Source organism: Lygodium microphyllum, chromosome 23 (genome assembly GCF_053477565.2).
Source record: "Lygodium microphyllum isolate KBCC chromosome 23, Lygodium_microphyllum_v1.1.10, whole genome shotgun sequence".
NCBI lineage: Eukaryota > Viridiplantae > Streptophyta > Polypodiopsida > Schizaeales > Lygodiaceae > Lygodium > Lygodium microphyllum.
The window spans coordinates 53,797,045-53,815,482 of NC_141157.1; the positions used below are offsets into that span (position 1 = coordinate 53,797,045).

The following is an 18,438-nucleotide window of genomic DNA, read 5'->3' on the forward strand; positions in this document are numbered from 1 at the left end:
TTCCGCAAGAATTGGCCTAAACCACCTACATTACCATCCACTGTCAATCCAAATTCTAAGCCTATTCCACAAGCAAATCCAAATGTACCCAGACTTCCAGCCATTGCAAATAATGTAACCAAAGCCAAGCCAATAGTATGCTATAAGTGTCACCAGCCAGGGCATCTCGCAGCAAATTGTCATTCGAAGAAGCCACCAGCACATATCAACTACCTTGGAGCCATGGACGAAGACGAGCATGAGGATATGCCGGATTTCACTGAAGATGAGGATGATACTACTACTACTTTCGACACTTTACCAGGTATGCCTACTCCACATTCATTGTTGACTATGAAATTTATGGTGCATGGAAAGGAAAGAACTATCTTGCATGATGACGGTAGTACCCATGACTTTATTTCAGCAAAATTGGTAAAGGAATTGAAATTACATACAGTACCTACGCATTATCGTATAAAAGCTGCATTTTTAGGCACTAGGTACAATGGCACACAAGAAGTACAAGATTTAGAAATTCAAATTGGTTCATACATTGAAAGAAGAAATTTCTTAGTTGTCCCATTACAGTCAAGCGACATTATTTTAGGAATGCCATGGAGACACCAGCATAATCCAAATATAGATTATTCCACGCACACAATGAATATTAATTTTCAAGGAAAATCTATTACATTATATGGTATGCATGCATCTCATATTTTTCCATTGCTTTCGCATACTCAAGCAAAACGTGCACTACGCAAGAATACTAAATCATATCTCATTTGGGTGAATGAATTGCACGCAAAGGAAAATCATATGCACCCTAGGCATAAGAAATTTCTTGCATATTTTAAAGACTGTTTTGTAGAAGACCTACCACCAGGTTTACCACCTTCACGTCCAGAAGACCATAAGATTGATTTAATTCCTGGCACACAACCACCTTGCAAAGCACCATATAGGCACAATCAAATAGAGCAAAAAGAAATCCAGAGTCAAGTTGAAGAATTACTAAATAGAGGCTTAGTTCGACCTAGCAGTTCCCCATTCGGTGCACCTGTACTTTTAGTCAAGAAAAAGAATAATACTTATCGTATGTGTATTGACTACCGAGCATTAAATAAGATCACTGTAAAGAATAGGTATCCTATACCTAGAGTTGATGACCTTATGGACAAACTACAAGGATCTTCTATGTTTAGTAAAATTGACCTTAAGTCTGGATATCATCAGGTGAGGCTAGATAGAACTGACATATTTAAGTCTGCATTCAGAACACAGTTTGGCCATTACGAATTCTTAGTCATGCCATTCGGATTAACTAATGCACCTGCTACTTTCAGTAGAATGATGAACCGTATCTTTCTGAAATATCAGTATTGTGTGATTGTTTTCTTTGATGATATTTTGGTGTTTAGTCAAAGTGAAAAAGAGCATTATGAGCATTTATCATTAGTTTTTCAATTACTGAAAGAAAATCAATTGTTTGCAAATCTTGAAAAGAGTGAATTCTTTAAGACAGAAATAGAATATTTAGGTCATATTGTATCAAAAGAAGGAATTAAAGTTGATGATTATGTTTGGCTTAGAATAGAAAAGCGTAGACTGCAAAGTGTAGATAGACATCCAGTTGTTAAATTAGCTCCTAGATTCTATGGACCATTTAGAATCTTTCATAAGATTAATGACAATGCATTCAAGTTAGAATTGCCATCTCATTGGAAAATTCATAATACATTTCACATTAGTTTATTGAGACCATTTAGAGGCCAATTACCTATCCACCCTCTTTATGAAAACCCACCTTTACTAGAGGAAGAGACTGAAATACTTGAACCAGAAGCCATCATAGACACTGACTACATGACCACTAGAACTGGCCGAAGGTATTCTAGATATTTAGTAAAATTTAAGAACCATCCTGTAGAGGAAGCACAATGGATGCACGCTAGAGACTTAAATGCTTTCCCCACTCTGTTAGCTCCACATTGAGCTAATAGCAATTGAGGTCAATTGCTATCCCACCCCAGGGGTATGATGCCAGGAGGCATATTCCACGGTGGATTCTGTGCCACGGTGGATTCCGTGAGGTTTTACGGTGGATTCCGTAAACTTAGATGACTGGGACTCATACACAAAGAGGATTCTTTGTGCGAGAAGTTGATGGGGACGCCTGTCCTTTTCGGGCATTTCATTAATTTAGTGTGTACATGGGTGATTCCATAGCGGGTGATTCCGTAAAATGCATATTAAATTAATAAACGTTTATGAGTTTAGAGTGCACACTCGTAATAAATTAAGGTTAGGATTTATTTCTAACCAGTTGATTTATTTATGTAGCTAAAGACTGCTAGGTATTCGCTTTTGTCGGTTTAATTGTATTATTTTACTAACGATTGTGAATGCTTCAGTTGATGTGTAGAGATAGCAGCAGTGGCGGAGGAAAGCATCGGAGTTTAGCGGGTATTCGACCTTTGGACTATATTTTGATAGGCGCCACGCCTATATTTTGTTATGTCTATTGAGACATCGATTATTGATTAATATTTTGTATGCGCCTATGCGCCCGGATATGTTATTTCTATTTGGACATTGAGATTGGGCGTGCCAGACTCTATGGGCACCGTCCATTAGCTTTATTTTCCTATTTTTGTAGAAAGCAAACTCAAAAGCTAAAAGCTTGTCATATTTTTGTAAATTGGGCTATTATTGAGCATGAAGATTGAAATATACATAAAATACATGCTTTGTGAAGCGCTCACATAAGGCATGGGAGAGATTGAACCCAATTTGTCTCTTGCCTCTTGTCGTGCATGCTTTTACATTGTTTTTTGTGCAAAAAGGTAGAGTTCATTGTCCTTGGGGACCTTCAGGGATTCACTACGTGAGCTATCTGCAACCGATCTGCGCACCAGTGGTATCAGAGCGGAGCAGAGTTCAAGAGCTTCCAATCGCTACCAATCTTGGGCGAAGGCGGAGCTCCAGGAACAAACGGGATCTACAGTCAATCTCGTCGCGAACCGTCGATACAGGCAGACTTTTGGCGATCAAGAACCCCTGTTTCCACTGTCAGATCGCGAAGGACCAGGCTCTGCAGGCGGAGGACCACTCCTACATCCTCACATACAAGTCGTCAACAAACAGTGAGAAAATTTCATATTTCTTTTCTATCTCAAGTTTAAGCTTGAGTTAAGCTTTAGGAGAAAGCTTAATCCTTCATAAACTTCATCACGAGCTGTATGAGTGGGTCCGAAATTTCCGCGACGGCATCAAATCTATACTCTTGTCCTCCACGAATTGCGCCCTTTCCTGACGATTCTCCCTCCTTAATAAGCCTAAGTCACTAAGCTTATTAAGCTTAAGCTTAATTACTTAAGCTAAGTCACTCAACTCTCATCAAGTCACACAGGGCAGACAAGTTCAGTAACTCCAGGTCCCGCACTTCTGAAGTCAAGTTCAGCAAGTCAATTGAAATCAAGTTTTGTAAGTTCTGCAAATCGGCCTAAGTTCAGCAAGTCAACAACTTTGCAAGTCTGCTAAGTCTACAACTCCGCAAGTCAGACTAAATCAGAACTGACTAGTGCTTAAAACTCATAGAAGACTTGTTCGTATGCAAAAACTCTGAACTGGAAAGTTGTTCGCAACAAGCTGCTCTACCTATCTACAAGTTTGTTGAAGTACTTTCAGCCAACGGATACAGAAATATTGCAGATTTTCTGAAAATTGAGAAAGAAATACCCAAAAATACATAGCCTTGTAACCCCAAATTTGAGCTATGCTCATCCCGCTAACTTGATTTTGAGAGAGAAAGGTTTATTGAGTTTTACAGGATGACTACCTCACATATGGATGATCCTATGACTGAAGACGACCTACCTAAGCCTACCATGAACAAAAGTTGGATCTAATCATGCTGCAATTGGAAGAAGAGCGAAGGGCTAGGCAAGCATTGCAAGTGCAATTGACAAAACTACAAAGAGCATCCACCGACAAAGAAGAACCTCAAGCTGAAGATTTGATTTGCCATACCATCGACGACACTCTTGAAGCACAAACCATTCGCAAGGAATCCAAGATAAGTAAACGAAGTTTCAAGTTTCGCACTTTCAATGGCATACGAGAATGAAAGACTGTTTTATCATTCATTAGCCAGTTTGATGACTATTTCCATGAGGAAACTTATCCTGAAAAAGATAAAATCAAGTGTGTTACTAATCATCTGATAGACAGAGCATCACTTTGGTGGACTGTAGTCCGCAAGAGCATAGAATGTCCTGCTACTTGGGAAGATTTCAAGAAGAAGTTCATGCAGAATTTCCTTCCACCGCAATTTCATGAGAAGGCTATCAAGCAATGGGATTTACTTCAACAGCGAGATCGTGAGCCTATTCCACAGTATACAGAGCGTTTTTGGAATGCACTCCTACAGCTACGAATGCTTGAAGATGTACCAGAGACGACACATAAGCGGAAGCATATGTCTGGACTTCTTGGACATTACTACGCTGAAGTGAACATGTTCAAGCCTGCTACCCTTGAAGACGCCATCTCCTTAGCTCACGACACTGAAGATAAGTTACGTGGAAGAGACAGACGACCACAACAATTCAAGCCAACGGTAATTATGGATCTAAACAATTCAATTCCAATTTTAGAAGGTTTAATCCAGGTCGTTTCTCATCACCATCTTTCCGCAAGAATTGGCCTAAACCACCTACATTACCATCCACTGTCAATCCAAATTCTAAGCCTATTCCACAAGCAAATCCAAATGTACCCAGACTTCCAGCCATTGCAAATAATGTAACCAAAGCCAAGCCAATAGTATGCTATAAGTGTCACCAGCCAGGGCATCTCGCAGCAAATTGTCATTCGAAGAAGCCACCAGCACATATCAACTACCTTGGAGCCATGGACGAAGACGAGCATGAGGATATGCCGGATTTCACTGAAGATGAGGATGATACTACTACTACTTTCGACACTTTACCAGGTATGCCTACTCCACATTCATTGTTGACTATGAAATTTATGGTGCATGGAAAGGAAAGAACTATCTTGCATGATGACGGTAGTACCCATGACTTTATTTCAGCAAAATTGGTAAAGGAATTGAAATTACATACAGTACCTACGCATTATCGTATAAAAGCTGCATTTTTAGGCACTAGGTACAATGGCACACAAGAAGTACAAGATTTAGAAATTCAAATTGGTTCATACATTGAAAGAAGAAATTTCTTAGTTGTCCCATTACAGTCAAGCGACATTATTTTAGGAATGCCATGGAGACACCAGCATAATCCAAATATAGATTATTCCACGCACACAATGAATATTAATTTTCAAGGAAAATCTATTACATTATATGGTATGCATGCATCTCATATTTTTCCATTGCTTTCGCATACTCAAGCAAAACGTGCACTACGCAAGAATACTAAATCATATCTCATTTGGGTGAATGAATTGCACGCAAAGGAAAATCATATGCACCCTAGGCATAAGAAATTTCTTGCATATTTTAAAGACTGTTTTGTAGAAGACCTACCACCAGGTTTACCACCTTCACGTCCAGAAGACCATAAGATTGATTTAATTCCTGGCACACAACCACCTTGCAAAGCACCATATAGGCACAATCAAATAGAGCAAAAAGAAATCCAGAGTCAAGTTGAAGAATTACTAAATAGAGGCTTAGTTCGACCTAGCAGTTCCCCATTCGGTGCACCTGTACTTTTAGTCAAGAAAAAGAATAATACCTATCGTATGTGTATTGACTACCGAGCATTAAATAAGATCACTGTAAAGAATAGGTATCCTATACCTAGAGTTGATGACCTTATGGACAAACTACAAGGATCTTCTATGTTTAGTAAAATTGACCTTAAGTCTGGATATCATCAGGTGAGGCTAGATAGAACTGACATATTTAAGTCTGCATTCAGAACACAGTTTGGCCATTACGAATTCTTAGTCATGCCATTCGGATTAACTAATGCACCTGCTACTTTCAGTAGAATGATGAACCGTATCTTTCTGAAATATCAATATTGTGTGATTGTTTTCTTTGATGATATTTTGGTGTTTAGTCAAAGTGAAAAAGAGCATTATGAGCATTTATCATTAGTTTTTCAATTACTGAAAGAAAATCAATTGTTTGCAAATCTTGAAAAGAGTGAATTCTTTAAGACAGAAATAGAATATTTAGGTCATATTGTATCAAAAGAAGGAATTAAAGTTGATGATTATGTTTGGCTTAGAATAGAAAAGCGTAGACTGCAAAGTGTAGATAGACATCCAGTTGTTAAATTAGCTCCTAGATTCTATGGACCATTTAGAATCTTTCATAAGATTAATGACAATGCATTCAAGTTAGAATTGCCATCTCATTGGAAAATTCATAATACATTTCACATTAGTTTATTGAGACCATTTAGAGGCCAATTACCTATCCACCCTCTTTATGAAAACCCACCTTTACTAGAGGAAGAGACTGAAATACTTGAACCAGAAGCCATCATAGACACTGACTACATGACCACTAGAACTGGCCGAAGGTATTCTAGATATTTAGTAAAATTTAAGAACCATCCTGTAGAGGAAGCACAATGGATGCACGCTAGAGACTTAAATGCTTTCCCCACTCTGTTAGCTCCACATTGAGCTAATAGCAATTGAGGTCAATTGCTATCCCACCCCAGGGGTATGATGCCAGGAGGCATATTCCACGGTGGATTCTGTGCCACGGTGGATTCCGTGAGGTTTTACGGTGGATTCCGTAAACTTAGATGACTGGGACTCATACACAAAGAGGATTCTTTGTGCGAGAAGTTGATGGGGACGCCTGTCCTTTTCGGGCATTTCATTAATTTAGTGTGTACATGGGTGATTCCATAGCGGGTGATTCCGTAAAATGCATATTAAATTAATAAACGTTTATGAGTTTAGAGTGCACACTCGTAATAAATTAAGGTTAGGATTTATTTCTAACCAGTTGATTTATTTATGTAGCTAAAGACTGCTAGGTATTCACTTTTGTCGGTTTAATTGTATTATTTTACTAACGATTGTGAATGCTTCAGTTGATGTGTAGAGATAGCAGCAGTGGCGGAGGAAAGCATCGGAGTTTAGCGGGTATTCGACCTTTGGACTATATTTTGATAGGCGCCACGCCTATATTTTGTTATGTCTATTGAGACATCGATTATTGATTAATATTTTGTATGCGCCTATGCGCCCGGATATGTTATTTCTATTTGGACATTGAGATTGGGCGTGCCAGACTCTATGGGCACCGTCCATTAGCTTTATTTTCCTATTTTTGTAGAAAGCAAACTCAAAAGCTAAAAGCTTGTCATATTTTTGTAAATTGGGCTATTATTGAGCATGAAGATTGAAATATACATAAAATACATGCTTTGTGAAGCGCTCACATAAGGCATGGGAGAGATTGAACCCAATTTGTCTCTTGCCTCTTGTCGTGCATGCTTTTACATTGTTTTTTGTGCAAAAAGGTAAAGTTCATTGTCCTTGGGGACCTTCAGGGATTCACTACGTGAGCTATCTGCAACCGATCTGCGCACCAGTGGTATCAGAGCGGAGCAGAGTTCAAGAGCTTCCAATCGCTACCAATCTTGGGCGAAGGCGGAGCTCCAGGAACAAACGGGATCTACAGTCAATCTCGTCGCGAACCGTCGATACAGGCAGACTTTTGGCGATCAAGAACCCCTGTTTCCACTGTCAGATCGCGAAGGACCAGGCTCTGCAGGCGGAGGACCACTCCTACATCCTCACATACAAGTCGTCAACAAACAGTGAGAAAATTTCATATTTCTTTTCTATCTCAAGTTTAAGCTTGAGTTAAGCTTTAGGAGAAAGCTTAATCCTTCATAAACTTCATCACGAGCTGTATGAGTGGGTCCGAAATTTCCGCGACGGCATCAAATCTATACTCTTGTCCTCCACGAATTGCGCCCTTTCCTGACGATTCTCCCTCCTTAATAAGCCTAAGTCACTAAGCTTATTAAGCTTAAGCTTAATTACTTAAGCTAAGTCACTCAACTCTCATCAAGTCACACAGGGCAGACAAGTTCAGTAACTCCAGGTCCCGCACTTCTGAAGTCAAGTTCAGCAAGTCAATTGAAATCAAGTTTTGTAAGTTCTGCAAATCGGCCTAAGTTCAGCAAGTCAACAACTTTGCAAGTCTGCTAAGTCTACAACTCCGCAAGTCAGACTAAATCAGAACTGACTAGTGCTTAAAACTCATAGAAGACTTGTTCGTATGCAAAAACTCTGAACTGGAAAGTTGTTCGCAACAAGCTGCTCTACCTATCTACAAGTTTGTTGAAGTACTTTCAGCCAACGGATACAGAAATATTGCAGATTTTCTGAAAATTGAGAAAGAAATACCCAAAAATACATAGCCTTGTAACCCCAAATTTGAGCTATGCTCATCCCGCTAACTTGATTTTGAGAGAGAAAGGTTTATTGAGTTTTACAGGATGACTACCTCACATATGGATGATCCTATGACTGAAGACGACCTACCTAAGCCTACCATGAACAAAAGTTGGATCTAATCATGCTGCAATTGGAAGAAGAGCGAAGGGCTAGGCAAGCATTGCAAGTGCAATTGACAAAACTACAAAGAGCATCCACCGACAAAGAAGAACCTCAAGCTGAAGATTTGATTCGCCATACCATCGACGACACTCTTGAAGCACAAACCATTCGCAAGGAATCCAAGATAAGTAAACGAAGTTTCAAGTTTCGCACTTTCAATGGCATACGAGAATGAAAGACTGTTTTATCATTCATTAGCCAGTTTGATGACTATTTCCATGAGGAAACTTATCCTGAAAAAGATAAAATCAAGTGTGTTACTAATCATCTGATAGACAGAGCATCACTTTGGTGGACTGTAGTCCGCAAGAGCATAGAATGTCCTGCTACTTGGGAAGATTTCAAGAAGAAGTTCATGCAGAATTTCCTTCCACCGCAATTTCATGAGAAGGCTATCAAGCAATGGGATTTACTTCAACAGCGAGATCGTGAGCCTATTCCACAGTATACAGAGCGTTTTTGGAATGCACTCCTACAGCTACGAATGCTTGAAGATGTACCAGAGACGACACATAAGCGGAAGCATATGTCTGGACTTCTTGGACATTACTACGCTGAAGTGAACATGTTCAAGCCTGCTACCCTTGAAGACGCCATCTCCTTAGCTCACGACACTGAAGATAAGTTACGTGGAAGAGACAGACGACCACAACAATTCAAGCCAACGGTAATTATGGATCTAAACAATTCAATTCCAATTTTAGAAGGTTTAATCCAGGTCGTTTCTCATCACCATCTTTCCGCAAGAATTGGCCTAAACCACCTACATTACCATCCACTGTCAATCCAAATTCTAAGCCTATTCCACAAGCAAATCCAAATGTACCCAGACTTCCAGCCATTGCAAATAATGTAACCAAAGCCAAGCCAATAGTATGCTATAAGTGTCACCAGCCAGGGCATCTCGCAGCAAATTGTCATTCGAAGAAGCCACCAGCACATATCAACTACCTTGGAGCCATGGACGAAGACGAGCATGAGGATATGCCGGATTTCACTGAAGATGAGGATGATACTACTACTACTTTCGACACTTTACCAGGTATGCCTACTCCACATTCATTGTTGACTATGAAATTTATGGTGCATGGAAAGGAAAGAACTATCTTGCATGATGACGGTAGTACCCATGACTTTATTTCAGCAAAATTGGTAAAGGAATTGAAATTACATACAGTACCTACGCATTATCGTATAAAAGCTGCATTTTTAGGCACTAGGTACAATGGCACACAAGAAGTACAAGATTTAGAAATTCAAATTGGTTCATACATTGAAAGAAGAAATTTCTTAGTTGTCCCATTACAGTCAAGCGACATTATTTTAGGAATGCCATGGAGACACCAGCATAATCCAAATATAGATTATTCCACGCACACAATGAATATTAATTTTCAAGGAAAATCTATTACATTATATGGTATGCATGCATCTCATATTTTTCCATTGCTTTCGCATACTCAAGCAAAACGTGCACTACGCAAGAATACTAAATCATATCTCATTTGGGTGAATGAATTGCACGCAAAGGAAAATCATATGCACCCTAGGCATAAGAAATTTCTTGCATATTTTAAAGACTGTTTTGTAGAAGACCTACCACCAGGTTTACCACCTTCACGTCCAGAAGACCATAAGATTGATTTAATTCCTGGCACACAACCACCTTGCAAAGCACCATATAGGCACAATCAAATAGAGCAAAAAGAAATCCAGAGTCAAGTTGAAGAATTACTAAATAGAGGCTTAGTTCGACCTAGCAGTTCCCCATTCGGTGCACCTGTACTTTTAGTCAAGAAAAAGAATAATACCTATCGTATGTGTATTGACTACCGAGCATTAAATAAGATCACTGTAAAGAATAGGTATCCTATACCTAGAGTTGATGACCTTATGGACAAACTACAAGGATCTTCTATGTTTAGTAAAATTGACCTTAAGTCTGGATATCATCAGGTGAGGCTAGATAGAACTGACATATTTAAGTCTGCATTCAGAACACAGTTTGGCCATTACGAATTCTTAGTCATGCCATTCGGATTAACTAATGCACCTGCTACTTTCAGTAGAATGATGAACCGTATCTTTCTGAAATATCAGTATTGTGTGATTGTTTTCTTTGATGATATTTTGGTGTTTAGTCAAAGTGAAAAAGAGCATTATGAGCATTTATCATTAGTTTTTCAATTACTGAAAGAAAATCAATTGTTTGCAAATCTTGAAAAGAGTGAATTCTTTAAGACAGAAATAGAATATTTAGGTCATATTGTATCAAAAGAAGGAATTAAAGTTGATGATTATGTTTGGCTTAGAATAGAAAAGCGTAGACTGCAAAGTGTAGATAGACATCCAGTTGTTAAATTAGCTCCTAGATTCTATGGACCATTTAGAATCTTTCATAAGATTAATGACAATGCATTCAAGTTAGAATTGCCATCTCATTGGAAAATTCATAATACATTTCACATTAGTTTATTGAGACCATTTAGAGGCCAATTACCTATCCACCCTATTTATGAAAACCCACCTTTACTAGAGGAAGAGACTGAAATACTTGAACCAGAAGCCATCATAGACACTGACTACATGACCACTAGAACTGGCCGAAGGTATTCTAGATATTTAGTAAAATTTAAGAACCATCCTGTAGAGGAAGCACAATGGATGCACGCTAGAGACTTAAATGCTTTCCCCACTCTGTTAGCTCCACATTGAGCTAATAGCAATTGAGGTCAATTGCTATCCCACCCCAGGGGTATGATGCCAGGAGGCATATTCCACGGTGGATTCCGTGAGGTTTTACGGTGGATTCCGTAAACTTAGATGACCGGGGCTCATACACAAAGAGGATTCTTTGTGCGAGAAGTTGATGGGGACGCCTGTCCTTTTCGGGCGTTTCATTAATTTAGTGTGTACATGGGTGATTCCATAGCGGGTGATTCCGCAAAATGCATATTAAATTAATAAACGTTTATGAGTTTAGAGTGCACACTCGTAATAAATTAAGGTTAGGATTTATTTCTAACTAGTTGATTTATTTATGTAGCTGAAGACTGCTAGGTATTCACTTTTGTCGGTTTAATTGTATTATTTTACTAACGATTGTGAATGCTTCAGTTGATGTGTAGAGATAGCAGCAGTGGCGGAGGAAAGCATCGGAGTTTAGCGGGTATTCGACCTTTGGACTATATTTTGATAGGCGCCACGCCTATATTTTGTTATGTCTATTGAGACATCGATTATTGATTAATATTTTGTATGCGCCTATGCGCCCGGATATGTTATTTCTATTTGGACATTGAGATTGGGCGTGCCAGACTCTATGGGCACCGTCCATTAGCTTTATTTTCCTATTTTTGTAGAAAGCAAACTCAAAAGCTAAAAGCTTGTCATATTTTTGTAAATTGGGCTATTATTGAGCATGAAGATTGAAATATACATAAAATACATACTTTGTGAAGCGCTCACACAAGGCATGGGGGAGATTGAACCCAATTTGTCTCTTGCCTCTTGTCGTGCATGCTTTTACATTGTTTTTTGTGCAAAAAGGTAGAGTTCATTGTCCTTGGGGACCTTCAGGGATTCACTACGTGAGCTATCTGCAACCGATCTACGCACCACTTTCTGACGTACAGGGCGGGTACCTTCCTTTACAGGAATAGTATGCACAGCTAGACTGGGAGGAATACCCCGAAGTTCTTCATAGCTCCAAGCAAAGATATCGCGGATCTCTCGAATTAAGGACACGTAATCCTCTCTTTCTTCCGAACTGAGCATGGACCCTAATTTAATTGGCCACGAATCATTTAGCGTTCCAAAATCCAGGTCAATAATTTCCACGTCTCTTATTCGATCATGAGGCTCTATCTGCTAATTCAAGGTTATCTGATAAATATCCTCTGTAGTGGACCCTTCCTTAGATCCATTGCTCGATGACGTCTCAGTACCAGATGGATCATCTATTGTTTCTAGTTTAGTGGAGGATAGCGGAGCTCTCTCACTCTGAGGAGACTCAAGGTAAGCATCCACTATTACACGATGGGCACCTCGACCTAGAATCACTCGACCAGTGGGTATATTGACTTGACAGTCTGTTCGTAGAATCCACGATCTGCCTAGCAAAACTCGATAGCTAGGACGTCCTACAAACCTTATTACGCTAAAGTCCAGATAGCATTCCATGCTCGCAACTGTAGCATGGACCTTAGTAATGCAACCTTCTGGTTGTCTTAGACTATCATCAGCCATCCTAAGAAGTGTGGAGCCGTCTTTTTGGATCTCTCGACCTAACCTCTCCATAAAGTCTGAACTGATGATATTGACGGAGGATCTAGTGTCCACAATAGCGTGCTCCACTAATATTCAATCCACATATGCTGGAACCCTAGGGCAATGCTTTTTAGCATGATCGAACCAATCTTCCCCCACTCTAGTATGCCCAAAGGTTCTACTATATACCCTATACGTAGGATTTTCTTGAATTCCTTGCGTACTCCTAGAGAAAGTTTAATCAATTACAGGAGATTCACGTCTGGTTTGACTTCACAAAGGGAACTTGCTAGATCAAAGTCATGGTAATGAGTCAAAGTTCTCTTCTCATGCCAAACCATTCTCTCCTTTGGTCTTTCCATCGGCTTTAGTGCCTCTTTTTTAGCCTTTACCTTCTTTCTTGGCAATCCTTTATCCTCCTCAGGATCGGCTTTACTACCAATAGGTCTTAACGGTCCACCTTCCTTATCAGGATTCAGGACTTGCTTTTCCCTAGCATCTTGTTTAGGGTTTCCCTCGATAGGTTTTACAATTCCTTTGTCACCCTCTTTAATCTTTTGACCTCTTGTTATGGCTCGCAGATTAGAAGTTTCAGCATCATTGCCACATAGAGCCTCAATAAGGCTGACTCCACTGCCATGAGGTAACTCCTCAATAACAGCCTTTCCTCTTTGTAGTATTTTCCTTGGTCCATCGTCTTGCTGGAGATTATTCCCTTGTGTGCAATGGTTAACTGGACCTGGTTGTTTACTCCCTTGTTGGAGAGAACTAATCTTACTCCAACAGGTAGCAGCTAAATGGCTAGACTTTTTGCAAATATCACATTTGAGATTCGGGAAATTCCTAGGGAAATGTTGCCCCCCACACCACTTACAACTGAATCTTGAGGGGCCACCCTCTTCAGGGCGTTGGTTCCCTATCAAATTCTGTTGCTTCTTAAGGAAATTGACATCCATAGCTATTTGTCGATACTGTTCAGAGATCATATCAATATAGTGCTTCATCATGTCCTTAACTTCACCAAGGACATTAGAAGCACTCGACTCATAGCTGTGATCGTCAGTATTTCGTCCAATGACCTAACCACTTGATTAGGAATCGGCCACTGACCAACTGGGACAACATTAGGATTCATTGTTTGGTTTCCACCACTATTTGGCGAGGCTGCCTGACTAGCCATAGGCATAGTCATGCTAGGAGGAGCTGGTAACATAGGCAAATTCGACAAAATACTCCCTCTGCCACCCGTATTTAACATGGGATCCCCTTGACTCCCATTGGTCAAGGCCAAATTATTATCATTTCAATTTATCCTTGTTGCATAAGCTACTTGCAAGCACGACTCTACTCCTTATGCTTGGGTAATGGCAGTGTTAATATCGGCCAAAGCAACACTATTCAACTGCACCTAGATATTAAAATCCAATCCATGTAGGAAATATTGCAACTGTGCAGCCGCTGGAATGGGAATATAAGCGTTAAGTTTGTGAAGAACTTGCTTTATTTTCTTGGTATATGCCTGGGCATTCTCATTTGGCTCTTGGCGTGTTACGTTCAGAACACGCAATCAATATTGTCCACCCTTCTAAGGGGCAAACTCCCTATAGAAAGTCGTAAAGAATTGGGCACTACTAGTTATGATTCCGACTTCTAGACCGTGATACCACACAGCCTCTCTTCCTTTGAATGTCATGTTGAAGAACATCATTACGTGTCCTTCTTCTTGGATTTGATAGTTGAACATGAGCATTTGAAACTCCTTAATGTGGAGTTCTCCATCTTCTTCTACTAACCCATGGAAAATGGGCAACGGTGCTCCTAATGCCGATAAATCCGGTGTACCTGCTGGAATTGCGATAGGTTGTGCCATGGCCACAATGTGATTGACAACAGGAGTTTGTGTAGGCAACACTACACCCCCACTTGTTGTGGGTTGATTAACTAGAAATAGAAAAGTGCCAAGATATCCACTTGCACTCGAAGAGCTACTCGTAACACCTAGGTTACTAGAACCACTGCCACTTATGCGTAATGGGCTGCTCCTTTGAGGAGAATAGCATCTTACAATCTCCAACTGCCGTCTAGCCCTCTCAGCACGTTCTGCTTTTTGTATTTCGGCTTGAAGGTCCTTGTCAAAAGACATAAACCAACTATTTGGTCCCTAAAAACCCTAGATTCAAGAACCACCACTTGTTGGCAACTCCCGATAGATGCACCACTAATGGAACCTAAAATGGACCGACAGTGGCTATGGCACTAGGCGGACCTCATGCATATGACAGACAACCCCACCACACGGCCTCATGGGCCAAGAGCATCTAAAACTCACTTTGCACTAAATGCTTATGACAATTTTGCGTTTGTATCCAATATGTAGTCCAACGTTCACCTTCCCTTCTCCTCAAAGGGAGATCCCATAACATATAGGCATAATGCCTCGTAATACACACATAGGGAAGCACCTTTCGGGGCTGATTGCCGCGGCTCCACTACGATTCTCCTACACCTCGGGGATTGGTCCCAAGATGCGTCGCTAACACATATAACATTCGCACAAACTCCACTCTTTCATAATCCAGTGTTCTAGGAGATTTTGATTTGCCTCAAAAAACTTTCCCCAACAGAAGCACCTATCTAATCCACGACTTAGGTTTCATGTCCTCTCAGCATTTGTCAAAGTTTATCAATCAATTGCAATGCATCCAAGAGATAACACATGACATACTTGATGCAAGGTGTATGACGATTATACACAACCATTTTATAATTAAAAAACCAGCCATGTGAGGTGCGAAAAACAGCCCTTTCATGAATTTTAACTAAGTGTTACATGATGCGCTGCTTTAGGGACTAGCACCGAAACTTCCGTGCTACTAGTCGCCTATATTTAATTATGGAACGATCCCTAAATGCTATGCACAAGGAGGAAAATCAAAATTTGTATCTTTTCAGCAATTAGATCATCACATAGACTTTATCCCCCCCCTTCACCGTTTAGGTGTTGCTGCGATGCATAGGTGTAAATTGTTGTTTTGTATCATTTTTGTATGTAAAAAATAATAAACATGTATTTTAATACAAAGAACGAGGCCAAACTAAGGCTTAACCTCATGTTTTAAACTCGCCAAATATTCACGCACATAAATCTTAATTTTCCATATTTTTTGAATGCGAAAATCCAAATTTTCTCTATTTTTCACTATTTTTCCTATTTATTATTCATAAAAATAGTTATTTTCTGCTTTATTTGTGTTGGATTATTATTTTGACTGAAAATTAACATTTTCTCTGAGTTTATCCCATTTCCACTCTTTCTCCCAACTCAAAATGGAAAAAAAAACACTAATTTTCATTAAAATTGACATTTTACTAGTTTTAAAGAATTATAAACAGCTCTAAATCATTACAGGTTCTGTATTTTTGTAGTTACAGCCCTCAAACATGATGCAAACCAAATTCAATTAAAAATTCATTGCATATGAACAACATTTGGACCATGAAATAACAAAAATAATCAAATTTCTTTGTAAAATTGGAGCATACTACGTGTCTTGCGTGTTGCAGGTTTTTTAATAATTATTTTGGGCAGCCCATAAATTGACCAGCAACCATTCTTTAGTGCTGAACCTCTTTCCTCAGCCTCCTCTTCATCTTGAAGCAATTCGATCACAGTCGGACAAGCATTCTTTAGCCCCTCTTCTTCCTTGATTTCTTGCACATGAATTGCCTTTATGCAGGAGAGAGAGGGAAGAGAGAGAAAGACTCATTTTTTATCTCTTTGCTCAGTGCATCATTCCTTGATCCATTTATGGTGATGGAGGGTGAAGGATAGAAGCATCTCAGGGCCAAGAGGATTCCTCCTGCCTCAGACCGATTAGAAAATGATAAAAAATGGGTCACCAAAAACTAACGCCCCCCCTCCCACAATGTTTCATTTCGTGAGTTTATTTTAAGCTCTCAATTAGAGCCTAAGCTTAAAACCCAAATTATCTAGTTCATGCCTTTTGCTTTAACACTTCCAGCAAGTGGTTTTTTCACTTTTGGAGGGGCAAATGACATCGGACTCGAGATCCATCTAGACGAGTAGTTTCGTGGCATCGAAGTCTACAAAGCTAGGCCCCGTCACGCTCTTCTAAACTTCCAAATCCAGTAGCCGCTTCACAACCCCGAACCTTGCGGGGATTAAATGGGGGATCAAACGACCTCGGAATTGAGATCTGAGACTTGCATTGGATTCTGACGTCGTTTTGCGTCTAGGAAAACTCCAACTCGGCCATCTGCTACCATTTGATTTTCCATGAAAATTAGCACTAGCGCTTTAGGGACTTGTCGCTTAAAATCATACTGATTGCCACTGCCGCCTTCGACGAAGTCTATTTTTCCCTTGATATTTGTAATTTTTGGTATTTAAGCACTTCTCGGCATCAAAAATCATATGTCAGTCTTCATGGTAGTGATATCTCGGCTTTCTAATGCAAGCTGGAACTGATCATATCCTAAATATAAATCTCCCAAAGAGTAAATTGCTTTGCTTGCAAATGCTTCTGAAAATTCAACCACTATCAGGCCTGATCCAACATTCCTTATGGTGGCTTTATTAACCGCTTGCAAATCCTGTATAAACCTCAAAGAACCATTCTTCTTTGGAACAGTAAACCACCGATTCGAATATGGAGCTGAAGAGGGCTCCAAAATCCACATCCTGATCTTCTCGTTCAAAAGCTTTAGCAACTTAGGTAAATATGCTCGAGGTATTGGAATAGGATTTAAATTCCATGGCACATGAGGTACTGTAAATATCACCATAGGTGCAACTATGGTCGGATCAACACATCCAATTTCATTTAGCTGAAATGCAAAGGCTTTTCCATGCCTTGCCAATATTTGCAAGAAGCAAGCTCTTTCTACAGGTAAAAGAAAGCTTGTATCACCAATTTTCAGCTTTTGTAAAGTTTCAACTGTAAATTTATGCCCCACTCCATGTGGATCTCGTAAACTAGGCTGTTGAGTCACCTTCTCAGTCAACCCATCACTTTCAGGTGGTAAAGGCAAAGCCATAGGCTTAACCTTCTTTGCAACTGTTTTGTACTTTGTATCCACCCTTGCTTCAACCCTGTTTTGCAACCCATATTGCAACCCATAACATTCATGCTTAGCAAACTCTTGAATGACTTTATACATTTCTAAAGTGTCAACATAAATAATCTCTTTTTCTGCCATGCTTTCAGCATTAATTGTTGCAAAAATTTCAGCTACTGTATCAACATAAAATAGCCCTGAAAACAACCCTAAAATACCTTCATTTGCAGCCATCAAATCATATGTCTTCAGCTCTTTTTCAACCCATCTTACATATTTCTTTTTAGCCTTGTACATGGCTGAAACATTCTTAAAGCTACCAAGACTACATGTTGTCCATTCTTACAATCCAGACACAAACATAGTTTCCCCCTTTCTTGGAGACATAATTATCTTCCTAGAGGCACTGCCATAGCCTCCCCTTACAACAGTGCTATCTAAAAACCCTTAAAATCTCCTGCATTAGGTGGCATGGGATTA

At 39.7% G+C, this 18,438-nt stretch overlaps 1 protein-coding gene across 1 annotated transcript in view; it reads right to left on the reverse strand.

The window, feature by feature from the left end:
- The window catches only part of LOC148016190 (uncharacterized), a 130,912-nt gene extending 112,720 nt beyond the window's left edge, over positions 1-18,192 (reverse strand). Inside the window, exon 1 of the mRNA XM_087663880.1 lies at positions 17,412-18,192. Within this exon, the coding sequence (XP_087520006.1) occupies positions 17,412-18,192 (781 nt within the window). The remainder of the gene's footprint in view (positions 1-17,411) is intronic.
- Positions 18,193-18,438: the final 246 nt, after the last annotated feature.